Genomic DNA, 27,876 nt, shown 5'->3' with positions numbered 1-27,876 from the left:
TGAATAAACCGAGTGAAAGTGATGGGCCATCCTGCGATACATTGTGTATTATTTTACTCAGTAGTATTATTGGAGGTTTAAGTTTTCTTTTCGCCCTTTTCCTTTTGGTCATAATCATTTTACACTGCTCCGGTAAGTTTTCATCATTTCATATATTTTAGCTATTAACCTTTTTAGATACAATATAAAGTTAATGGATAAAGCGTTGTCTCTTTAACCAATAATGAGGGTATATTGCAAATGTCGGCAGATTTCGGTCGGTATGTTCGGGCGACCAGTTCGTCTCTACTCAGTAGATAGAGAACCAGATTACCCCCATTCGATGATCACCCTATTAACTAAAAGTGTAACTTTTTTATTTTTGTATAAGCTTTGTATAATAATAATTGCAAAAAAAGATCATCTTTTTACGTTTATTATTCTATTGCTTCCTAACTGATGTATTATTTGTTTATATTGCGAATTAGTTAAAGATTTGGTAGAATATACGGGTTGAATCAGACGCTTGGTTTCCTAATCAACGCTATATCGGTACAAAGAGCATGGAATATTTTTATCAGCCAATGAAAATTGAGTCTTTTTTGAGTGATAATCTCAGCAAATACATCAGAGCAAAAATTACTCATATTTCAACTACCAGGTTAATTATGTAATTGAAAAAAATGCTTCATACGTATGTGTGGAGGTTGCAGAAAGATTCGTATTAAAGAAAAGGTTATATAAATGAAACAAATGTTCCTTCTATTAAAAGTTAAAAAATATAAGCAAGTTCAGTGCATTTGATTATATTTTTATCCGTCATGTTAATAACTTATTTGCTAAGAGAAAAATTATTTGAAAAAAAAAAAAAAAACAACGTCAATTGCACTTTTTATTTGAAAAAGTACAGTTGTAAGAGTGGGATGCACTTGCAAGAATTAAGAACTTGTCTTGGATACTGGTAAATTATTCATATTGTTTTTTTGTCACAAAATATGTAATAGCACTCAGCTTAGATTTATCGCGGTTTTGTAAATTTACCTTCGCGGTTACACGCCGCTAAAGTTAAGCTGTCCGACAAAAACAAAATAGTGCTAACTATACATTTTATGTCGGACCGCTGACGTCATCGTGGATGTAGCACTATTTAAAGGCCCACTGACAATTTTCAAGTAAAGAAGAAACATATTATTGTCATGTGTAATTGTATCAGTATGTGTAAATGTTTGGCTTGACATTCGATTTATCTAGTCCGAACTAGTCCAATATTGAACAAGAACATTTGGTTGTTTGTTAGCCCAAACGAAGTTGTGCTAAATAATGACGTGTAACGCCTTTTCATTTCAATACGGGATATGTTTTATACGGTGGCACAAAGGTGACATGTGTGTGAGATACTATGTCGTGGCCACGAGATAAATAAAAACACACAAACATGTCACCTTTGTGCCACCGTGGTTTTAAGAATCGCTTGTGAAATAACATGCAAGTATTGATGTAGGAAAAATAGCATATTTTAAAGATTTCTTCAAAATCGCCAGCCAATAAAATATAACGTTATATTTTGACGTCATCGTTTTATAAAACTTATATTTATTTATCGAAAAAGGGAATAATGGAAATGGTTTGCCTTTTATATTAGACGGGTTTGATTTTCAGAAAAGAGCCTCCGTTAAGAGTCTAACGGCATTTTTTAGTACAAGCAGGTAGTCAATCGTTCTTACATAATTCGGGTACGATGAATCCATTTTTTGCTCTACCACGGCTGTACTTGAAGTCCTTGACCTTCTAAAGGTCAAATCAAAATGGCCGCCATTGTCCTTCACCATCTACTTAAAAAATTGTCATTCTGGTACATATCGTATCGTATGTCCGTTAATCTGCATGAAATAAAGTTTCAATTACTTTTAAGAATAATTGGCTGATAATTATACATGCTTTACACATTGACTGCAATGCCGGCAATCTTTGATTTCAAAATGGAGACCCTTTTTAACAAATAAAAGTAAAGTGCTTTTAAACAAATGGATCCTTCTGTAGGAATGTGTATCAATAATTGTATAATGATATGAGCAACATTTCATGTCGAATTGTACACACTGTGTAGGTATACTGCACACTTTAATTTATATCATTATTTCAAACTATCACAGGTCATTCGTTTTGGACAATTAATCTTTATCAGGTATCTGAGATCCCAAATGTCTTACATAAAACCTGAACATTTTAATTTACCATTAGATGTTTAAGTTTTCTTTAGTTTAATAGAATAGCATTTGTGTATACCTTTATGGACACTGGATTATTTATAATTTGAATGCCAAGAGTCAATGTCAGTATGTAAATATTTTAAAAATTGTCTGTCATCTTCATAGGTCAGCGACTATGTCTTTGAGCCCGCATGTCTTTGCAACAATATCTATTGTACGACCCGATTTAGAATAGAAAAAAACAACAACAACAGAATCCCTAAATAACGATCAAAACGGAAATTTTGAAAACGTTGTAGGCTCGATTTGATTGAGCCTGTACGTTACTGGAAATTGCAAGGTACCGTCCAAGCACCCTAGCACCGGCCTAAACAAAATTCATATATCAAAGGGGGAAATTGTGAAATTTGGAATTTAGAAACATGCGCAGATGTGTTTATACGATATGTTTTATTGTTGTATTGATATAGCTACTTTATAAAGGTTCGTATTTATCAATCAAACTTTAAACATGCCTAGACATGGTTAAAAACAGATAATCTATTTATTAATTGAAATAAACTCAAATAAATGGTAAAGTCATTTTAATCTTTATTATCTTTCACTTTGAAAAAAAGTCTCGCAAACATGAACCATAATATAAACAGTCTACGAGCTTGCACTGTCTTATGGTTAATGAATAATAATTATAGAGTAAAACATCATAGGTCTACCGCGGGTATTTGATGATGGTACATACATAGAAGATTCGACAGTTAATTGATACCAATTCTGCAATTAATATATCGACGATTTACTGCTGTTTACCCCTTATTATTAACACAGAATGATTTTATACAGCATTTTGGTTTTTTGATAGTTAATCATGTTAAATATATGCTGTCGAAGCCTATGTCTTCAAATCTTATTAAATTAACTGAAAATACGATTTTGTTTGCGTTTTGTCATTATTCATTGGTATGTATTCATTGTCTTAGTTAATATCAACGTCTACATTATAATTATGTCACTTTGTCAAGGACGCTGCGCCTTATTCTATCTCATGTTTTAATATCATTCAAGTGACTAAGATATATTCAAATCTTCATACCTATTTTGTTCTTGGATATCTTTCAAGGAATTGATGAGTATCTTATTCCATTATGATATAACATATTATTGATGTCATTTGCCACACTATAATTATTTTATCTCATATTTCTTCAGCTATCACTCCATAAAATTACTTTGGTTTTTCTTAGTGTAATTTTAGTCACTAAAATGTATACCAACTATTTTTGCACTATCCTGACAATAATGTAAAACAAAGATAAACAAGGGCGTGTCACTTGAAATGTCTCCGAAGCTCGGCTCAGTTAAGGATCCATTACCTTTGTTGCTGGGTCATGTTGGGGTGGCGTTCATCACTTTTCCTTGTTAATCTTGTTTTCCATTTTTTACATTGAAGGCATGGCTACTGTAGTCTTACAAGTTTTACAAAAAAAGAAACATTAAGAAGCATTTATTTATATCTTCAGTATTTCTTATTATTTTAAAAAGCATCCATGAATAAATGACAAAGATATAGACACAACCATCAATGTTCTAAATTGACTTATCTAGCTATCAACCTAGCTAGTGTTTAAACGTTACAAGTAGTCCTAATGTGCCACAAATGTATGCCTAGTTAAGCTTATAGCCATCCATAATGACAGAATTCATGACCGGACATGACCTTCAAAATATTTATATGAAATGAAATATTACCTTTTATGTCTGAAATCTTACTTTATGCGATATTTCTTTTCTCACTCCAGACAAATTGTTTCAAAGTACCACGCATTTATCATTAACTCTCGATGAATAACACATATATGGACTGGACATGACCACAAATGCACTCTCATATCATGACTTTTGAAATACAAGTGTGACCTGTGAACATTTGTCCGCTACATGTCGTCTTACAAAGAAGAGCCATATTTATCACAAATGATTTTTAATTCATCCATTAATGACAAAATCCTTAACCAGACTTTTTAGACACTTTAAGGAAATATTTTGTTTGAAGTCAAGGTATGATTTTGGTCTTTGATTTACATCATCAGCTGGGTTTTTTACATGTGACCCATTGTCCATATGTGCCATATATTTATGCAGAATTATTTCAAAAGGCATCAATTAATGAGAAAGTTATAGATCGGACACAACCATCTTGTTATGTTTATATCATGATTTATTATATAGAAGTTTAACTGTAGACATAACATTGCTTTTGCATTACACGACCGTTTCAAATTACACATTTACGCAAAGTTATTGTCGTTCCAGGACGGCGGCATATACAATAAACAAGATTTAAATATTTTTACCCGTACACCACCTGCTCTAGGTCAATCAAAACAGATAATTTAATACCACATGATAACAAAATAGACGACAAAAGTCCTTACACAGGGGCCTCAACCACCATGTTCTTGTCGGGTTACCTATATAAGCAAATGAAATACCATCCTCATGCACGAAGCTCGGCACTAGTATGTAGGGGCTTCTATGGGATAAACACAATATGGAATATTTCTCTTACAAGAAGAAACATTAACTCTATTCTTCAGGAAAGTAGTCTATTTCATGAAAAAAAGAAGTTTTCGAATGCCAGCCTGGATGGCGATTCCTATATTACTTTTGGAAATACTAAGACTTTTTTTTAATATCAGGTCGTGCATGAAAAATTGTTGACCGGGTTCCCCACTAATGAACTTTTACAAAATTGTCTTTCTTGATAGACATTACCCTGATCTTTGGACTGTTGAATTGGCTCTCAAGCACGACAAGTCCCAGTACATGTTTTTGCGCAATTGACATTGACATAAGAAATAACCAAACAATTTTCATGGTATCCCTGTTTGAAGAATAAGTAATACTATAAGGGACATCATTCCTAATCCTATATAGGCCGTATATTTATGCTTAACTATTTCAAAATCCATCTCTTAATGACAGAATACTAAAATGCACATCTTTTTTTAAGCACTTTCAAGTCTAACTTTAGGAGTTGAGCTTCAAACCTGGGTCTTTCTAATGACATTGTATCAATGTGACACACATTATTGCAATTTATTTCAAAATCTATCCAAAAATGACAGATATGGACGGGATTAAAAACGGGCAGACAGGGACAAGCTCTTACTGAGAGATTTGTAAAGATGTCTGTTATCTTCATGTTTGTTTCTTAGTCAAAAAGCAGCCTTTTGCCTCCCATAACCAATGATTCATCCTATAGGTCGAGGTTATACGGAATTAATCTTAACGCCAAATTGTGATCGCAAATACCCCTAACTGACACAAGAGGACGCTCGGACAGATAGAAAGACGGACAGACATTTGAGCAGGTCCCCCTCAGGGCGATACAAATCGAATTTAAAAAACATTGCAATTATTTTTAAAGAACATGCATTGTATTCTTAGAAGTATATAAATTACATCTAAATGACAAGGTGAACGCAATTATGACTCTCATTTACGTTGTATTAGGGTATAAATTGTGACCTTTTTGCACCATAAAGTTTGTAATTTTAATGGATGTTTTCAAAGTCTGCGCTTGGAAGTCTTACTTAGTACCACTGCACATCTAATAAAAGAAAACATGCCTGGTAATATGCCTTCTTGTGCTTCTTTACTTTTATTATAATACAATGTATAAAACTTAGGAAATTGTCAGCCATTTTGAAATCCAAGATGGCTGCCGCAATATTTTTTTGTTTGTTTTTGCATCTATTCTTCTCGTTAACACTTTAGCAGACTAAAATTAACAAAGCCTTAAATTAAAATGCCAAAAAATGTGTATATATCTCGCCCATGAGAGAATTAAAGTTAAATTAAAAAATTCAATGGCGGCCATTTTGAAATTGATGTTTAAAGGTCAAGGACTAAAAATACAGCCGTGGTAGAGCAAAAAATGAATTCAGCGTACTCGAAATAGGTAAGTAAGCCCAACTACCTGCTTGTACTAAAAAATGCCGTTAGGATGAACATTTTCCCAAAATCAAACCAGTCTATATTGCTAGATTTATAAAACATTACATGATATGCCCAAATGACTATGTGATTACAATTCATATCAGTGTAAATCAAACAAAACAGTAGCACGCCTTCAGATTCATGTTAATTTTCATATTTTGGAAATGTATTAGGAAGTAAAATATTGTGAGGTGAACAAATAAAGTAATTAACATATTGCAATAGGCACTTACAATCCACGTAAATTACCCAAAAGTGGTCAACATATGCAAATGAGCCCTTACTACGTTAGTAACGCAGTAGAAATATGGTGATAAAATACTGCCAAATCAGTCTTAAACCGCACATAATATGTAAGATATAACTTGGATCTTGAATGCTTTTAGAGGTTTAATGCATTTTTCTCAATATTGATTTTCTTGAAATGTTTTGGCTAATCTGGAGACTTGCAGCTTTAATATATATTACATCAATTGATGAATGGTTAAAATTCATTTAATATTATTACACAGTGTCAAGCATGAAAACATTTCTAAGTCAGAATAAAGCACAGAATGACACGAAGTGCAAGGAGAAGGAACTCCAGACTAAATTGAGAAATCAAATGTTGATAAAATGCAAATTTTATCAATATTTGATTTTTTGAGAAATAATTTTTATATGTCATTATTTTTGGTTATTGTTCAGAATAAAAGGGTTTTTGGTGAAACAGCATATTTATTTGATAATAAATAAATAAACTCGTAAATAACAACTAGCCCGTATTTTTGTTGCACCTATGACAATATCAAAAGCAGTATTTTATTCAATATTTCAGTAAAACCAAAATTAACAAAGATTAGACTAAGGGACACAAAAATATATTTAGAATGGACTGACAGCCTAAATTGTTGTTGTCAAAGGATTTTTGGATATAACATCGTTCGTAACCCGGTAAGTTTATTCTGTTCCGCCAAAATTGTGGGTACGTACGGATATGACAAAAGTCTCATTCTGTCTGTGTCCTTCTTTCCGTCTGTACGTCCTGTAACTCTAATTTGAACCATTCTTGAATTCTTCACTTTTCTCCCCGTTTGTTTGTTGTTTTTTTTGGGGGTTGGGTGTTTTTTTTTTTCTTGTTTATTTTTTGTTCAGAGAATCAATCCAAATATGATTGACTTGAAGCTAATAAAATGTTTATAGATGACAAAAAGGACTTATGCAATAACGTCAATTCTATTTACTAGTCTGTGTAATGTGTATCATTTACCTTTGCTCAATCTGATCATGTAGATGTACATTATTTTCTGTCTACCTTAAAAGCTTAAGATTAGACAAGATATTTTCTCTTATTTTTGAACAAAATAAACAGGAACAAGGAGATATGCAAAGCCATTAAATCATCGTTTTTTGTATATATTAAACGAAAGCATTTCTTCGAAAACACCTTAAAGATAGACTTGAAAATGTAAATTTGAAAAGAAGAAGTGCTAAGAATCGTAACTGAAGAGCAATTTAAAGCAAGAATTTCGCTTTCGCTACAATTATGTTGTTTTTGACAATGCTATTCCTATTGCCGTCCTAGTCATGTTCATATTTATTAAATTGATTGTCTTCAAAATAGATACAACAACCCTTTGGATTATTTTAAAATGTGTTTAACTTGCTCGTTATTTGTTATTTAAGGGTGGATATACTTCATATTGAGACACAGCTATATTTAAGACATTGAATACCTTGTAGATGAATAAAATGGCATAATGACTATCAATGTGTAAATGGTCGGTGAACAGATGATGTTAAAAATAACATTACATTTTGTCAAATTTATTTTTACTATGTAATGAATTTTCAATAATCCATGTGACCAACGGAAATTTTAATAAATACCGTTCAAAATGTCACGGTTAAGCTAAGAATGGGACAGTCAATCTTTTTTATAAATGGAGGTATATTTTTATATTGTATTTCAAACATTTTTATTATCAAATTATGGTCAATCACCATTAAAACTAAAAATCTTTTGAAGAATCTACTAATTCTAGTCATCTTGACAGCTAAACAATGAGCATAATGTCATACTGACCTTGACTCATAAATGACACTGACCTTAAATGCCAAATAATTAAATTCAGCTAGAGTTTTGATTATTGTGGCTATAACATTGTTAGCTCTGTTTTCAAGGTTTTTGTTGTTGTCGGGGTTGTTTTGTTGTCATTTTTTTTTTTTGCTATTAATGGCTGTTCTTTTGTCATTTATGAATATATTGTCTTCTGTCCTCATGCTTTGACACCGCAAAGGTATAAAGGTATATCTTGGCGTTGATCTTTATTTGAAAACTCTTCGCTACAATTTTCTTCTTAAATATTAGAAAAGTGGCTTTTGTTGATATTTTTTTTATTTTTCATATGCATTTCAATTTCAATCAGCATGTCCAACAAGTAAACACATTCTGCGGGGTATGGTCATACAAACATGACCTTGATATACTTCAATACGATAGCGATCCTTATGAATAATGTATGATTGGTGTGTATATTTTAATTAAAAAAACTTTTATTGAAACAATCAAGAAAAGTCCATGTATTTTATAAAACAAATAAATAGAGGATATGAATGAGTATAGGTTTAATACTAAACGAGTTGAATGAAATCATTCAATTGTTTTATTCAACAATTCAATAAATTCAGTATTGAATCTACACAAATATAATACTTCTATTTATCGCATGATATAAATATGAACGGTAAACTGTTAAAAAGAGCCAATTGTTTTGACGCACCTATAGTGTAACGCTATCATTAGCGGGCATTTAACATTATGTGTTAATATATAGCGCAAATGACGTCACGTCAAAGTGTTATTACACTATAGTGTGTAATGTCGTCTAGTGTAATATCGTTTTTATTTTAATGACTTTATTACACTCCTGTGCCGCGCTTTATGTGATAAGAATAATTATTTTTTTATCCGATTTCTTTTTCAAGTGTTACCGTAACTTTTTTCAATTATGTTTTAAATTGTTTCTGTTTAAAATCTTGCAGATAAAAGGGCAAGTGAAGGATAAAACTTGTCAAAAATCCACAAAAGAAAACCATTGCACACTGAAAAATCTCGATCCAATGACCATTTATAAGATAAGCTTATCCAGGACATTTTGCTGTTTTAAGAGTTCAGCACCAGAAAGATATGTAATTACACGAAAAAAAGGTACGCAATGATAGTAAGCGTAGCATATTTAAGATATTTATTTCATATTTTATCTCTAATACGAATAATTACAAACATGGAGACAGTTTATTACGCGTTTCTGAAGAATAATAAGTAATCAATAAAACAAAGATATTTATTTATACGTTACCTGTGTCTATAATTTTTTTTGAAAATATCAATTCGAATAGGGTATGACGTCCATCTTTCGTTTTTGGAAAATTGTACATTGAGTTGTTTGCCTGTGATTTTCCAAAAACAAAATATTGATACTTTAATTATCATTTATTAATTTATTATTTAATTATCTATAATCATTAACAATAACTGTTTATATTAACTTATATTGCCTAAATGATAGTAAAACATTATATAAATCTTGCATTATTATTTCATTCCGACTAGGTATGCTGAATGATCAAGAATATAATGCAAATGCAACAAGTATTTTTGTACGATGGACTAAACCTGATTGTATTTCGAACCTGCCATTGAAGTACCAAGTAACAAGCAATAAGGTAAATCTTTAGTTGTACATGTAGCAGCTCACTATTTCATGTCAATTTTATTTCGACGAAATGGGTACAATGTGTGTACAAAGCATACTATGATTGATGTTTTAGTCCCCCTTACAATTTACATCAAATGAAAGAAAATTACTATATCCATAGACAGACAGTAATTGAACTGTCCGTTGAGTTGTAGGTATAACATTAATTTATTCTGGCAAGTCGGGTATATCTCTGTAATTCAATCGCATACAAAGTCCAAACTTTGATATCCCTTTTTTACAGTAAGTTTCTCTTTTATCGCTCTGAAATTAAGTATAGTTCAACTAATATTTTATGTATTATTATTAATTTAACCATTAAATTTCAAATCGTCTTAAAAATTAATGTAACATCAGTATCAATTTTACCCTATATTAAACCCTTTTTAAACGTCAAATATAATCTTGTTTACTTTTACCTCCAAAGATCGTCTAAAATCAGTTTGACTTCGCGTTAATTTAACAGGAAAGAACTGAATAAAATCGGAAATTTTCATTGGTCATTTAAAAACATTAAAGCTGAAATCTCGGAATCTCATTGGCCATTCTAAAAAAAAATGTAGAATTGTTCTAGCCATTCCAAAACAAAATTTTAAGGATAGTTTTAAAATTAAATGTAAAGGATAGTTATTTCCATAATAAAATTAAATGTTAAGGATAGTTCTAAACAAAACTATACAATTTATTTTACGTAAGTACTTTCTGAGTTTATTTTACACAAAAACTAAAAAAAGTTATAACATTTTGTCCAGAATAATGAAACCATCAATAACGTTCACGATCCTGCATTTTTATTAATGCTCATGAAAGTATCAAATAACCCTCCAAAAGTTCAGAACTTATCAGGCTCCCTCAGTTTATGATGTCCAATAAGTAAATGATAAACGGATAAATTTCAACTATTTTACACAAAATTTAGGAAAATATCTTATCCAAAACACATAGTTTTCACAATGATCATAATATATAATTGTATGATACAAAAGATTCAATTTTCTTAATTTATGGAGACTTGCATGTGTTATTCTCGACCGATGAACAGAAATAGTAAACAAGACTTGTTTTTAAATTATTTTATGGAAAGGTCATATACCTTTTACCAATTGGGAAGAAAATGAACTATAACTTTGTTAAACGGTAAATAAAGCACAATGATGGGTCAATATGAAATGCAATATTATCATATTTAACTTGTGATTAAACTATGCAATGCTTCAAAACATCTGTTTTCAAATGATACACAATGCACCGATTAATTGACCTCGTGAAAAATGACAAATACATGACTTATACGATATTATTTTTTAGATAATCTACTGCGTTACAAAACGATATAAATAGAAAAGGCAATTTCGTTGGCCAGGTATCATGTCATTACAGAGTTCAGGGGAAATTCTGGATTTCGGTGCACACGTAATACGAGATCGTATTATGTTAGTTATTGTGTAGCCTGGTATCACTGCGGTATACCGTACCCCGGATATTGCTCGATATTATGAGGACTTTCATCCCATTTCGCGACTTTGAACGAGGAAAGAAGGTTTGTTTCGTGACGATATTTAGTCATTTTGAATTGGTTAGATATAAATTTTGTAGAATTACAAATACTTCGATAATTTCTCTAGTTAATGAAACCCCAAAAATGTTGAGAAATAGCTTTGAAATGTAATTAGGAGGTTAAATTCGTCTCTTTGCTCACGTGATAAATGAGCTCGGATCAGTCAAATTTGATGTTTTTGTGCATATACATCCTTAAAAGAAAAACTTGAATCGAGTGAAATGTGATAATGATGATAATGTTTATGTTGTAAATGTTCAATCAACAATAGAACCTCAGATGACAGTGCATTTTGAGAATAAATACACATGTCAGTGTACCGAGTATTGCTTTGGAGTTGCCCGCCGGTGTCACGAGTATTGCTTTTTAGTGTAACGAGTATTGGTTATCAATAAAGAGTAGATGCAAGTAGTTAACACAAAGTATTTACCACATTTAATTTTAAATATTTCTTACTGTGTATACTTAATTACACTATATGTGCAGAATATGCAGAATTCGGAGGTACTTTACTGGAAACATCTGGGAATAGTCCAGATTTTCATTCCTGCTCGTGAAAAATCTCAGTTTTCTGTGTTTAAAATGTTCTCGTTGCTATCGAAGGATCAACCTTTCCAGAATTTGTTAATAATTATTGCATAGTAAAAAAATGCATACAAAGTGCATTAATACTGCCTCAAGATTGTTAATATTAGACGGTATTGAGCAAGTGTGCCAATATCTAATATCAACCGACTTCCTACTATGCCAAAAATCCATATAAAGGTAACTTTCGGGCATTTTGCACCTGCACTCTAGCAACGACAGACCGTCTGCACGTGAAATTTTGTTACGCCTTAGCAATGAGTTACCGTATGACTGCCGAGCGGGTACAGCTAAAAAAAAACCGAATAATGGATTTTAATAAGATTAAGATAAAGGGCAGCAGATGCAATAAAAAGATTTTGTTCCTAATAACCTTTCACCTCATAAAGGCGTGTTTTGAAGGCTTTACACCCCACCCCTTTTGAGTCCTCAAAAACTGTAAAACATGCGCTATTTAGGCCCCAAACACTGTTTTTTTCGTTTGAAAAATGTTGTTCAAAAGAGTGATTACTTTTTCGGCGCCACCCCCATTAAAGAGGTACATCAAGGGGGTTACACAGGGGGGATGTGCCCCCTTCTGTTTGGGGGTTTGAAGTGGGACAGCAGCCCTCTAATCGTCGAGAAGACTTGGGACTTGTGGGGGGCTAAATGGCCTCAGGTCGATTTAAAGGTACCGTGTAATCAACGCCGAAAACCTTAGACTTTATCTCAATCAATTGTGAAGTTGGTGCAACTTGAAATCAGTTTTGATGGGAAAAAACAAAGCAAAATAGGATTTCTGGCAATTTTGAGACGCCCCCCCCCCCGGTTGCCATGGTAACTGAAAATTTAAAATTGAGCATGCTATTCCACAGGCTATGGTCTAGCTAACATTTGTGCCCAGTTTGATCAGTATTGAAGCATTTTTTATAGTTTCATAGCAGTTTGAACAAGAGGCTTAATTATAATTCAATGAAAACAGCCATTTTTTGCATTATGCTCATGCAGTACAAGGTTAAGACGATACCGGCATGCTTGGACGGCATAAGCCCTAGGGCCAATATTTTATTAAGTGCGTCGATATGTTTCTTGAGGCCAACAGTTACTTGCCCTGTAAAATCCTATTATTAATGTCATATAAATATGTTTTTTTATTCTTGTCCTTTTCAGAGATGGGTCTTCTTGATCAAAGTTTCTTGGGACATGAATTTAAAGTTTTTTTATCGTCAATTTTGATGGTTCTACCCTGCTGCCGACCCTGCACACACTTTATTTCATCCATAGTGTGATTTTCAATCAAATGGGAAATTAAATCTCTGTATTTGCCAGTAGGAAAAGAACAGTAATAACACCGAAAATGCATTGTTGAATCTGAAATATTTGAATAAATATCATATAAACAGTACAATATCAGAAAAATGAAATTAAATCGATAATTAGACGTGAAAATTAGACAAAAATATCGATTTTCCATACTAATGTGCTCATATTGTTTTGCAATACTCTGTACACTAAAGTTGAGCTATTTTGCAATACTCTGTACACTTAAAATCAATACTCAGTACACTTTCTTGTATCTTTTTTGGCCTGAATCTTTTTGTACTTTCACACTTTTTGCCTGAAATTTGGACAAGGCATACTTGGATTGAGAATAAAAAAATTGCTCGATTCAATTTTTTTTTATATTGGTAATATAATAATTTCTAACGATTCTACAGTATCGCGGTCAGTATTTTCTAGTGAGCAGCGGATCGTTTAGGGGTAGTTTAATCAATTTTACAAATACCTGTAATACTTTTGCGTCTTTTAGAGCTACAGAAATACCTCTAGATATATAAAACCCGTTGAGATAAATGAAATAGCCATTAGTTTGGAAAATATCGTCGCTGAACTTACCTTCGTTCCCCGTTCAAAGTCGCGAATGGGATGAAAGTCCTCATAATATCGAGCAATATCCGGGGTACGGTATACCGCAGTGGGTATAGCTCTAATCGTATTTCAAGAGAATGTTTTGTTGTAACATTTTGTTTCCACGCATCACAACAAATACCCACCCCAAAAATTTTATTTGTCATGGCTCGTGGAACCCAATAATGTCATTGCATCGTACTAGAAACACTCGTTATGCAAAAAAAATCGGTAGAATTCATGAGAAGATATGAGCTTATATTATTCGGAAGACATCTTGCCAATTGGCAGAATAGTTCCTTTAGTTCTTTACATTATCGGTCAAGGTCCCACTGGCTGTTAATAAAATTATTTTTCGATGAAAAGCTTGAGAAGCATGAAGCATATAGTTTTTAAGTCCGATCATTAAAGAAAAGTAAAAAGGGAATAAGGCAAACAGTGTACAGTGTAAACAATGTGTAAAGTGTAGTACGGACACATGCCGTGGCCAGTATCTGACCCTTATTGATTAAAGGCAATTAGGTCATAGCGCAATGTCACAATTTAAAGTAGGGAGAAATCCTTTTTCGAATCTGTTATGTTTAAAGAAATAAATCAAGTAGAAAAATGCTTACTAAAAGAGCATTTATGTCCTTTTGACACATTTTTTGATATTATCTACTCATTGAAATATAAAACAATCTAATCAAGGATAACGCTAAAATATGAAAACATTGAGCTTCATAACGTTGGTTTTCAGATTCAGCAAAAGGAAACCGACGAAATCAAACATACGTTAGTGAATCTTATTCCAACTGAAACGTATGAAATTGAAGTATTTACCATATACAATGGAAAAAGCTGCCTTCTATTAGCAGAGGAAATTACAGCAGCGCCAAGTAAGAAATCATTTCGTTTTAGTATGTGCATGATTATATTAAAATTAAAAGGAACAACCTTTAGGAGATATTTTAACTCTAAAGTATTATATAAATTACTTACTAATTTCACAAAAAAAAGAACTATGTTAAAATATTAATTTTCGTTGATTATTGAAACTTATGACGATAGACTGGCCGAGCTTTCAAAAGCAAATTGAGACTCCAGTTGATAAATAGTTTAAATGTTTTCGTTTTCACCGAATATTATGTACATTGAACTTTATTTTATATAACTGTAAAAATTAAGAAAGTTAATCGATTTACAGATTCATTTCAAATATAAAAAAAAAATGTTTATACATTTTATGTATTTTAAAAGTAAAACTGTGCCTAAAAGATGTTTGTTATGTGCCGGATAATGCTACAATTAACAGCAAAATTACATGGACAGTTAAATACCATGATTCACCCGACTTTATCAGCGGATCAGACAAAGTCGGTGTAATTTGTCGCTGGGTGGGTATCTTTTGTAAAACAAACTTATCATAAGTACAAATGTTCATGCATGGCCTCTATCTTTAAATGTTTGATTTTCTGAGGATTTATATGATAGCACTTGCATATTAAACAAAAACATAAAAAAGAAATGTAATTTGTCAATGTCAGAAATACAGATTTTATTGTTTAAATGGCTAACTGAATTGCTGTATCACCGCTCGTTCTCTTTCCTTTATCCTTTTATAAAAATTGATATTGCAAATGTAAAAACAAAGAAGACAAATATTGACGTCTATTTGATATAATATTCCAGAAGGAAACACAGGTTCATAGAGGAAAGGTGGCGATCACAGATTCAAGATATACTATACCGGGCCTATATCTCGATCGTACATATACTGTTTATGTATACGTTATTTACATGTCGGTTAATGTTGAACCACCTGTCAAAATTAAACTGAAGCCATGTACGTCATCTTAGTTTATAATTTACTTGTATATTGTCAACCCTTTCTTTACGCTAACACAGTGTTTCTCCTTTACATTTGTTTTGTACTTACATGATTTATATTAATTTATTAATCTATGGCTTACATATTCAATGGATAAATATTAAAGATACGTATAACATAAAAGTAGCATGACGTGCTTAAGAAAAGATGGAAAACAAATATTTATGTGTTCTTGTTAATATGGTATTTTTTTAATTCAATATTCTTTATTTTCTTTAAAAAGATAGCTTAACAGTTAATGAACATCAGAAAGTTCAGAAGTCATACTTTTATCGTGCTTAAACTTGCTTTTTGTAATGTCACTGATCAATCTTGATTCACCAACAGATAAACCGACTAATTTGAAATATACTGAAAAGTCAACAGAGATTGATGTTGAATGGACGAGACCGGATTATACCGGCAGCCAACAATTGCAATACCTAGTCACTTGCGATGGGGTAAATCATCGAATTGATCTTCACATTAATGTCTTTTCTTTGTTTTGATAAGCGACTTAGAAATTTATTGGAAATGCTTTTAATACAAAACGTAACTATCTTAATCATGAAAGCATGTTCTGTAAATTAATATTTTTCGAAAAAATTAGTTCTGATCTCTTACATTGAATACCCTTGTAAATGCTCAGAAAAAAAGGATTTAGTTTATTTTGTTGATCCTGATTTTATAATTCTGCTAAAAGAATGGAAGTTACTACGGATTCTTTTCTTTTTCCCCCCTTTTTAAGTAAACTCAGATAAAAATGTGTTTTGATGTACATTGAATGGACTTTACCATGCTTTTATTGTAACTAATAAGGATTTGATGTGCAAATAGTTGTTTATTTGTTGAAAGTTTGAAGTAAGACACATTTGTAGCACACTTTAGGGTCAAATAAGTAATTTTATAAAACAAACGTCTGTGGTTCTACTTCGGTAACCGCTCGTACCTGAAATGATGTATATTGGGGCACCTGATGTCTTCCACCACCGGCAAAGCTAGAAAGTGACATATGATTTCTAATTTTTTGATGCGATGACAATCCCGATCCAGAAAATATTATACATTAGGAAGTCAATTGTATTAGTTACCTTAATAAGTGTTAAGGGCATTGTCGCAACAATATGGTTACACTTATCTCTGCTTGGCAAGATCATTCATCTATTTGTTGATTTCCTTTTAAAATACAATAAAAACTCACTAAACCGGATATGGCAGGGACCGAACAAAATTTCCGGTTCTGTGAGGATTCCGGTTTACTTGAGGCATGGACGTACTTGATTGACTTACTTGTAGTGGCTGACGAAGGAGGGGGTAACTTACTTGTATATATTTCATTTGAATCCTACTTTTGGTTAAAACAAATGTTTTATTCATGGCGAGTGTTAGCCTGGAATTCAGGCGTTGATATTTCTTTACATATGCTGTCCTAACATACGCGTTATTTCATACTCGATTGTATTTTGATAATATCATGTCGATTTGCCGAACATAAGCACATGAAAAAATCGACAGACTGGAACCCAGGCTAAGCGAGTGTAAACAAACATTAAAACTACAATTGTAACATTTATTTAAGAACTCAAGAATGACAGAAATTTTCAATACCTACGACGGTATTAAGATTTCTCTATATCCTACTTAATTATTGTCGCCTTGAATAAGAAAATGGTCAAAATCAAAATATTATCAAGTGCCTTATTTTTTGCAATAAAAACGAAATCAATCCTCCTTTTAAAATTGTCTCTACTTGAATAAAATAATTAGTGTAGATTTCGCCGCCATTAATCAAACATACACGTTCTTTTCCATGCACATAGATGGATCGTTTACCAGGTCTCGTGATACGATAGTGCAGACATTATTATAACATTACTCATGTCCAACTTTGAGTAAAAGGGAAACAATTGGTCGAAAGACTAGTAAGAAATAACTGATGCAATTATTGATATAAAAAATTATATAATATACATTATCTGTTGTAATCATTTAAATGGAATGTATCTTAAGAGAAACCTGGAAGCTTTTTGAACATAACTAAAAAAAATAGGCAAAAATTATAAAATAGACTAGAGCATCACTGTTAACGTTCGTCTTTTACGCGACACAACTATCAATTAAAAATTTTAATACATCTTTATTGAACGATGAATACACAGATGATTTTATACCGACGATAGTATAAAAATAACACTGTAAACAATATGTTTTACCGATTTAAATTATCATAATTGTTATAAACACCATTTTACATGATGTTAAACCTTTAGAAAACTTGTTTATACTGGTTTATACTGTTGATTATCGTTCACTTAAAAATAACGATGGTAGAGCACATTCCTCTCTTTTTCATTATTATTTGACGCATTCATGCTAGGGAATTGTTTTTTTTAATATGAGCAAGATATGCAGCTAACTTACGGAACATCGAGGATTTCTACTTAGGTGCCCGTTCGCGAGGTCTTCCTCCACAAGTAATGCTGTAAAGTCGCCGTATGACTTTAAAAGTGTTGTATCGCGACATTAAGCCCAACCAAAAATCATAATAAGTGTCATTAATTTATCTTAATCATGATCGTCTACAATGATTTTTAGAATAAAAACAATATTTAACGTTTAGAATATAACATATTTTTGTGCATTCAGGATGACGTTGGGGAACCCTCCTCTACGACAGCATGCATGAAAACCGGTCTCGTTCCCGGTAAAACATATGAAATAAAAATTTATACCTTAATCAATCTGATGAAGAGTCAACCGTTGGTAGAGAAAATTACTACATCGCCTCGTAAGCATTCTTAATTGATAAGTGAGAATTATTATAATGCCTATTTATTCTATGGATTTAACAGTAACAGTGAGCCTAAAAGATATTGTAATGAGCCGGGAAAGTCCTATTTTAAATGCAACATAAAATGGACAGTTAAAGTCTTTGATACACCCTAAGACTTCAGCGAATCAGAAGAATTCCTTTACAGGACAAATGATTAATTTTACGGCTCACATATTTTAGTGGGCATCTTAGTTGATTCATTCCGCCATCTTGTTTTACGTAACTGAATGTGTTAACAATAACATCCATTTAAGAGAATAATATTCATTTTCTTATTCTCAAATGTTTTTTCTTACATTGTAACAATTTCTTTTCCCTTGTCACTTATTTTGTCTACCGTAACAAATTTTGATAAAATGGTGATGCACATATCGCTAAATTGGAACTTGCGGGATAATCAATCACTGATACAGATTTTATATGAATATAGACATCCAGTCCACCTACTTCGCTTTCCTTGATAACTTAACAGTAATTATCAATATCTGTCGGAATTCTAATCCCACATTTTTTTCTAAATCAGAGGAGAGACAAGTGGCCATTGAGTCTCAGTGTTCAAGATCAAAAATCACAGTAAAATTTCGCCTCGGCGGTGGATCGAACCATCAACCCCTTTATAACTGGTCCATTTAGTCTTACAGACGATATCATTTTCCTACACAGATGATAACAAAAACATTTTAATGAAAGATAGTAAAACAGTGTTTATTATCAAGTATTATTATTATTATTTCGTTTAAACCAGATAAACCAACTAACTTGACATTTACTGCAACGTCAACACAAATTGAGTTAAAATGGGAGAAACCTGAGGATGCCAGCAACCAAAAATTAGAATACGAAGTCACTTGCAATCAGGTAAATTTTCAAACTTATGATCAAAATTCGTGTACCGTAATCAATAGATAATGATCATTTCGCATTTTTAGGAAGATGATGCGTATAATTTGTAAATATCGTACTTATATAATTAGGAATGTGCACTATGTAAATTAGGCGTGATTTACATTAACATTAATTATATTAGTTTAACATTTTAATGATTCAACACTGTAGAATTAAAACTGATATTGAGTTATCGGTTTAAGTGATAACATCAAGAGAATTTTTTCGTGATAATATTCAAACCAAGAAAAGTATAAAAATCTGTTTCATTAATATATATATATAAACACATGATAATTATGTTTTATTAAATTTACGAATTACCGGTTCAAGAAAAAAAAATAGAACTTTTGCCAAGCACCGTATGTTTAAGTGTGAATTTTTTGGGATAATTTTATTTACGCCGTGCGAAAGGTATTAAATGCCGATTTACTGTTTTATCAATTCAGCTGAAGGGCTAATGTAACCATCTAAATGAGTTTTACACTGATTGTGTACTAAAAAAGAGGATGACCCCTCTTCGAAGATTTAAAAACAAGCAGCGCGTCTTTTAAGTTTGTTAAATTGGATTTTATGTTTAGAGTTTTAGACTTAATACCGTGTGCGTAACCGTGATTATCAATGACAGTTAGGCAGCACCTTCTGATACTCCCTATAAGGTTTCTGATCGTTCTAACGGGTATTGCTGCCCATTCTTGGAACAACATGGCTTCAAGATCCTGGATGGTTCTTGGTTGCAGCTGACGAGCAGAAATTCTAGCCTGCAGCTTATTCCACAAGTGTTCTCTTGAGTTTACATCATATGAACGAGCTGGCCAGTCCATAGACTCCCTCTCTAGGTAGTCCTGGACCACCTAGCCTTATGTGGGCGAGCGTTATCGTCCATTAGAATGAACTGATCGCTGACTGCTCTAGCATACAACCTAATCTGGTTGTCTGTCTAAGATGTCTTCTATGTATCGCTGGCCTATCAATGTGCATCTATTAAGCACAACCAGGTCGGTTGTTCATCCAAGCTGATGCATACCCACACTATGAATGACCCACCTCCGTAGCGGCCATGCTTCGCAAAATTTGCAGCCTGAAACCGTTCACCTTGTCTTCTCCAGACTCTAGTACGCTTACCAGGAAGTCTAGGCAGAACCTGGACTGATCAGTGTACAGAACGTGTCTGCAGTGTTGCAAGGTCCACCGTGTATGCTCCATGGTCCATTCCTAATGTGCCTGGCGATGTCGACGCGTTCTTGGGGATACGTATGCAAGGTGTTCTTGACCGCACATTACCTTCATGCAGCCTTCCACGTGCCGCTTGCGTGGAAACACGGATCCCTGCAGAATAACCAATGTCATTTCGGAGAGAAGTTGCTGTCGAAAACCTTGCACGGCGTGCCTTAACGACCAAAAATCGATCCTAGTAATTTGACATTTTGCCGCCCTTCAGAATGCCTCCTGGCGGGTGTAATATGTTATCTCCCTCAGGCTCTGGTGATGATGACGGTGTGGTGTACAGCAAGCGCCGAAACAACCTGGCGGAAGGTGGCCCCATGCTGCGCGATCCCTACAGCCCTCCATAAATATGCTTCTCTCAAATGCCGCCTTATGTCAGCATTCGCCATATCGAAGTGACAGATGTAAGAAATGTAAGCCACTGAATGACAATCAGCCGGTAATGTCGCCGTATAACAAAAACATGTGATTGTACACCCCGTCAAAAATATAAGGGCGCATACTGTTCATGCTTCCTTAACGAGTTGTAATGGCTAAGTCAACACGGTCTTATGTCAGGGGACTATCTCAAAACATTGCTGAATCAGAATTTTGAAAAATTCGAAAAAAATCTGTTTTATACTTGTGATAATTCAAAAAATACTTATGGTGCTTAGCAAAGGTTGAGTGGTATATTTAAGTAATTTAAAAGTTCAATTCTTATTAGATTTATCCAGTCTACAGAGAAATATGTAACGCTTTAATAGTAATAATAAAATATCATCTTATTACCTACACATGACCTCATGTTTTATAACAAGTGGCATCATTAATGGACGATTATTTCATTACAAGTTAGAAAAAAATATTTTTTTCATTCATTTTCCCGGACACAATCACTGACTGTGGTATTCTGAAAAAGAAAAGATTTTTTTCATTTTATAGAGTCGTGTAACAATGACATATCCACACCCTGCACAATGCAAACAACATAAGTATTGAGAATAAAATATATTGATTTTTAGGTACAAGTTAAAACAACCTCCAATACATCATGCAAGGTAGAAAACCTCAATTCTCGTCAACAATATGACATAGAGATATTTACAGTCATAAATGGGAAAAAGAGTCTTCCATTAAAACAGAATATTAGAACACAGCCTTGTAAGTCATCTTGCTATATACTTGTGATAATTGATAGTTATAGTGACATTGTGCGGATCGAAGTTATATGGTTAATGTACAGGTAAAAGTCATGGTAACATTAAATTTTGCCCTTATTGTTTAAAGTTGATATAATTTTTGTATGAATTATCAATGATCATATTTACTAATTTTATTTTTGAAATACCCTTTGAAACGACTGGTAACTTTTAATTGGTAAAGAGAGTGGGGCAGATTTTAGTGTTTTAGATAGATTCGATGTCTTTTCTCAGACAATTGTCCTCAGTCACAATTATAACCTTTTGAAATACATAACCACACCTTCTTTAAAAAAACTTTCGGATTTTCTGCAGTTTTTTTTTTGTAGGGGATCGGGTTGCTGGTTAAGGAATTTTGTACAGTTTTTTTTCTAATACCGCAGTTTTATGGACTAACAACAAAAGCGATCAATTGTATTCATCTTTTGAATTTCAATTGAACAGTATTTTGCATTCAACATCAAATTGAATGGATGAATACTGTTTTAAGCATTTTTAAACGTTCTTATGTTTTGTTTTATTTTATTTCACAAATTCATTTTATTAAAGTAAATATATTTATTCCAGCGCCACCGATAGCTTCACATTCAAACATAACCGGTAAGTAATATCAGTTTCATTTTAATAACTAGTTTTTTTTTATTATTTGGCTGGAAAGTACAATAGCCTCAAACGTATTATTTTGAATAAGACATATGCTTAATTGCTGATTTATTTTGCGATTACATTTTTATTTACCTTTATAACAAAACAATGTTTTCTCAATACAAACATAATTGGTGTACACATGTCAAAATTCATGTAGTGAGAGCAGTGATACCTATTTGAAAATCAAATCTGTACGACAGAAATACATCTTGATGAAGAACTTATTGGCGTCCGCGCCGAAGCGCGGCGCCCTAATGGAATGAAATCAGATTTTATGAAAGGGCGACAGCAACTTCTCGAGCCTTATAGTCAGTCATGATCGTTCATTCTGGTAAAAACCAATTAACCATTGAAAAGTTTATAAGAATATCTTGTCATCATATGTCTACTAGTTCATCTTCACTTTCTGCATTTCTTGCTTGGACGCCCTTTGATGCTTTGCATCAATGCTTTTCTTGTTAGTCTTATTACGTACATTATAATCACATACATGCATGTATTAAAATGATTTTACAAAAATGCAATGACTATAGTATAATTTATAGGTATAATTATGTAGATACCGATATTTAAATTATTGCATGTTTCGGACTTTGTCAAACTGAATGTTTTCTCTGATAATGGATGGTTGTTACATGTACGTTAACTTTAATTATCATTGTCTTCAATTCAAGTTTTTAATGCTTCCGAGGGATCACTTTGTTTCCAGAATTTTTTTCTTTATATGTTATAATCAATCAAGTTCATGAAAACATCGTATTGAACTGAAATGCTTTAATTAATTAATTGAATACGCCTCGACATTAATTAACATTTGCCCGATGATCAAGCTTGCTGATGATCCCTGACCATATGATTTAAGCAATGACTGCTTAATTTTCAAAGATAAACCATTTAATTCATTAGATTTATTAAAGACAAGATTCTTTCTTTTGTTCTTCTTCGAATTCTTTGTTTCCTTCTGTATTTCATTTTCTCAAAATCTATTTGCATTCTGTTTGTTTCTGTTATATTTGGCAAAAGTACATGTTTTCTAAGTAATTGTTACGTAAATTATATAAAAATCAGTTAACAACGTTAAATACTATTCACGCTTGAGAACATGTACACCCAATCATTTTTATTGTTCTTTCTTACCCAAAATCATCTCTTAAAGCCAAGTACTATATTTGTGTGAGTTTTGTTACTTCTATCTAACTGATAGTCATTCTTGTAAATTTGCTATTGTAATTTATTGCATCAGGGAAGCCCCTTTGCTAATGTTGAGCTTTGTATGTGTGAATCGGGTACATCGCCGGTCATGTATCATTTTCCACTAAATCACATAATATATATCTTATGCAGAGATCTGCCGAGGACGTGATTTTGCGCCATCGGCGCTTGCGCAGGAAAACCGGGAGCCAGACTAATATCGTATGAAAACAAAACTGTCCGTTGGGTTATTTAGTTATCCAGTCAAAACTGGTACCAACAGCAACAGGTTATCAATTTCCCTGTAATAACGCATATTTTCGAGTTTATCCGTTTCCCTAAAGCTTTTACCACGTTATCTACTTACATGTACCTAATCCCTTTCCAACACAGATACGCATTTTCTTGATCCAATAACACAAAAAACATGAATCTACTTAATATTGGTAACTGAAAGAAAATGTGTTGCTATTTTAAGAAATGCTGTAATTTACAGTATAATTTGACAGGTGTGCAACTTGATTTCCCCTAAGGTCACTCAAGTTCACTGGTGAAGTGTAAAAGAAGATGTCTATTTCGTCATCAGAGTATTTGACAGGGTGTTTAACCAATCAGGGAAACATTTTGCATGGCTTTATTTCATGATATGTATGCTTTCTACACAGAGGCAATAAAAATCGTCAGTATACAGTGTGACAGGGACATTTGATAATGCACATTATAAGACAAAAGTAGTAAGAACGAGCAATTGTGTGAATAAATTATGCAAATTAGATTTTTAAGCAGCCAATTAATTTTAAGCTAGCCATTATTTTTTAATTATTTGTCATCTTCTTTGTTAAGAACTGTATCATAAAATAACCACTTGTTAAAAATTTGATTTAAGTTACATTATACTTTTGTCATGCTGTGTCATCAACTACAATGAACTAAACAATATGAAACAGTTTTAAGAAACACTATTATAAAGTCCATCGATTACGATGTAAATAAATACCACGCAACAACATACTTTTACCTCTGATCGACAGACAATTTACTTTTCAAAAGAGTTGCTTATATTTTTGAAATGTGAACATCAATTATTATCTATATTCACACCTTTAATTTGAAAGTCAGAATCAAAATGCAAAAAAAATCATTACAGTTATAAAGAACACGTTTAAGAAGGATTTTTATAATAATGATAATTATCGTCGTTCAATAATTAACAGCCAATTATTCGTTGGTGCGTTTGTTTATTGCATAATTTGATGTGAAACTTTGTTTAATATTAATAATTTTATTTATTATATCTGTGAAATATTGTTTAATTACATTAAGATGAGACTTTAATGAAGTAGCATTGTTTGGAGTAATAGGCATCACTGATCTGAAGTGGTGCGACCGGTAGACCGTTGATTTATTGATTTTTTTATTGATTTTTTTATTTATTTATTTATTTATTTGTTTGTTTATTTATTTATTTATTTATTTATTTATTTATTTATTTATTTATTTATTTTTTGATATTGTTACGCATTTTGAACCAAAAGTGTTCTTCCCTACACATCCTGTTAAAATCAATTTGTCTGGTCAATAGTTTATAATGTATTTATATTTCGCTACGATTTTACTAGATTTGTCATAAATCTAAAGATGTGGGGTAATGACACCACGCGCACCTTTTTTATAGGGTCAATACACAATAATGGCCGCGCCTACTGATTTGTATAAATCGGTGATTCAGCGATTCAAATTTTGTTATCATTCGTTTAATATTATTATTTGAAGGCAGAAAATGTGCAGATTTATTATTTATAGTATTTATAGTATTCTATTTCAAATATTTATTTCCATACCACTCGAAGGAAATAAAACCTGTATCTATAGAAAAAATATTATGCCCTCTATATCATCTATTTATCTTGAATCAATTCTATTCATAAAAGGCTTAATATATGAACATTTTTATTCCAGGTCAACAGACGGTCTTACCCGAGATCCCATTACATGTTAGTAAATTTATTCTATGCTCGAAGGGAAAATTTCACATCGGTTTTATAAGAAAGAAAAAAATCTCTTTATTTAAATGTTCCACAATCATACCCTCAAAGTGTTATTTAAGGGTACAAACCTAAATACTATTAACCTGTAATACATGTAGCATAAGAATATGATGACATTTCGTATTAAATGAATATTAGCATTTTTTATATAAATATCGATGAATGTAAAATCGAGTGTCATTTGATAATTGTTTTCTCCATTTTTCGGTTTTTCGTTCAAGGTTTGATAGGAACCACCGTGATGTTAAGGTTGAAATTATTTTCCAACACTTTTATTCATGTGACCTAATACAATTAAATGTCAAAGAAATAGTTATTTAGTAAATGTCAAATGTTCCTTTTTAGTACTATCATTGAAGTTTCAGGTTTGATATTCAATTTGACTATTTCATTTCTTTTCTGTTAACTGTCAAAAACACATCATGTTTTATAAGACATGACATAAAGTTTGAAAGTACTTTTAATCATAATTGACAGTCATTCTGCATAAGAAGAATTCATCTGCAAAGGTGTGTGTCATCTTAATAATTTAACTTATTCTCATAAAACGGGTATTTATACACAATTTATGCTTTAAATTGCACTTGAATAGTTTATATGTTACAATAATATCTATTTCAGAATGTAAACCTCGTTTCTCAGAAAAGAGTTTGGTATGTACAGTTCTTTAGACTTTGTAATTTCAATAAACGTTATATTTTAGTTTTCCTTCTTCCCATAAATATCTTAATAAATATAAGATAAAAAGACTTTCTGTAGAAACATAAAGGTTTTCATTTAAAACAAGGTGGCAAACGTTTCCTTTGATATTTAGCTCATTTTATCATGTGAACGTTTGGTATCGCCTGTCCATCGTCTCTTATTCGAACGTTTAAGAAAATTAAATTTTACTTTAAGATTTTCATTTGACGTGTATTTTATAAATGCATCATCCTGTCTTTTTCTTCTAGACCAAAACCATTTAGGTAAACACAATCGCAAAAATTTCGTCGAGGCGGTTTAAGCAAGCAAAACCTTGGAAAACGAATCGACCAGTGTTTTTAACAAAACTTTGTGTTTGTAACAGTTCATATTGACAAGCGACATCTGATGTAGATCGTGCGCTTTAACCTGCTGAACGAAATTGTTTGAAATCATTTACACATTTATTTAAAAGTTAATATATTATTTTGTTATTTTTTGTATTGGTTCATTCATTTATTACTTGATTTAAATCACATTGTACGGCTTTTTTCAATATTTTACTAAATGCGGTTTACCTATTTTAATTTTATAATTTTATGAGAAATATGGTTATGTTCTGTTTTACTCAGAAAAATTTATATCGAGATTTCAGACATAATATTTTTGCAATTATTTGTTTGTTACTTTAACGTTATTTGACAGTGATATATTTTGTCAAGTGACAGAGATATGTTTACATGTCATTGAGTAAATTGAAAAATTTAATTAAATTGATCATTCATTTTAAGATATTTTAGAAATATAAAGAAATTGCATTTTTCATGAAACGACTGTTACATATAAATGCTTTAAAATGTCTAGGTGTAGACAGTTTTATCATAATAATGAAAATTAACGGGTTCCAATAATTATACATCAGAATAGTAAATGACTTGATACTTCAGTACAGAATTACGTACAATTCAAATTACCTATTATTTGATCGATTTCGCACGACACAACAAATTATTTGTAAAACAAAAGATAGATAAAGAAGTTAAATTGAAAAAAAAATATTATCAAAATGAACTGGTTCAAGTAAGAAGAAATTCATTATCAATATGTAATTGCGGTTATTGTGATTGAATCAGTTTTATAAAAATAATTGTTTTGGACTTTTACATTTCTTTATAAATTTTCTTATGTATTTTTTATCTAATTACTGTGAAGTGAGAAGTTATCATTAGAAACAACCTCATAAAGAATCACTTTTCTTTTGAATTTACGTTTATCATGTTGCTTTAGAAACCATAATTTGATAAATTGTGTGCTTTACTTTATTCAAATTGTATAACGTATGATATAGTCTTTTAAATAATAAAGAATAAGTCTT

At 31.8% G+C, this 27,876-nt stretch overlaps 1 protein-coding gene across 1 annotated transcript; it reads left to right on the top strand.

The window, feature by feature from the left end:
* LOC132754673 (receptor-type tyrosine-protein phosphatase H-like) lies at positions 1-27,876 on the top strand. Its single transcript, XM_060745332.1, has 15 exons — positions 1-132; positions 7,006-7,121; positions 9,213-9,378; positions 9,784-9,896; positions 14,698-14,836; positions 15,198-15,334; positions 15,630-15,783; positions 16,156-16,268; positions 18,454-18,595; positions 19,386-19,498; positions 21,757-21,895; positions 22,501-22,533; positions 25,732-25,766; positions 26,442-26,473; positions 26,771-27,876. Coding segments are annotated over exons 3-15 (1,239 nt in total). The 5' UTR covers positions 1-132; positions 7,006-7,121; positions 9,213-9,290; the 3' UTR covers positions 26,772-27,876.

The sequence above is a fragment of the Ruditapes philippinarum genome, unplaced genomic scaffold, assembly GCF_026571515.1.
Source record: "Ruditapes philippinarum isolate M1 unplaced genomic scaffold, ASM2657151v2 ctg5452_1_1_1_1, whole genome shotgun sequence".
Lineage (NCBI taxonomy): Eukaryota > Metazoa > Mollusca > Bivalvia > Venerida > Veneridae > Ruditapes > Ruditapes philippinarum.
The sequence above is the reverse complement of the archived record's forward strand: the minus strand, read 5'-3'. Positions and strand labels throughout refer to the sequence as shown.

Coding starts and splice junctions, on each gene's coding strand:
- LOC132754673 (XM_060745332.1), top strand. CDS start 9,291: ATGACCATTTATAAGATAAGCTTATCCAGGACATTTTGCTGTTTTAAG. Junction 15,784..16,155: donor CAAAATTAAACTGAAGCCAT/GTACGTCATCTT, acceptor ATTCACCAACAG/ATAAACCGACTAATTTGAAA. Junction 21,896..22,500: donor GAATATTAGAACACAGCCTT/GTAAGTCATCTT, acceptor TATTTATTCCAG/CGCCACCGATAGCTTCACAT.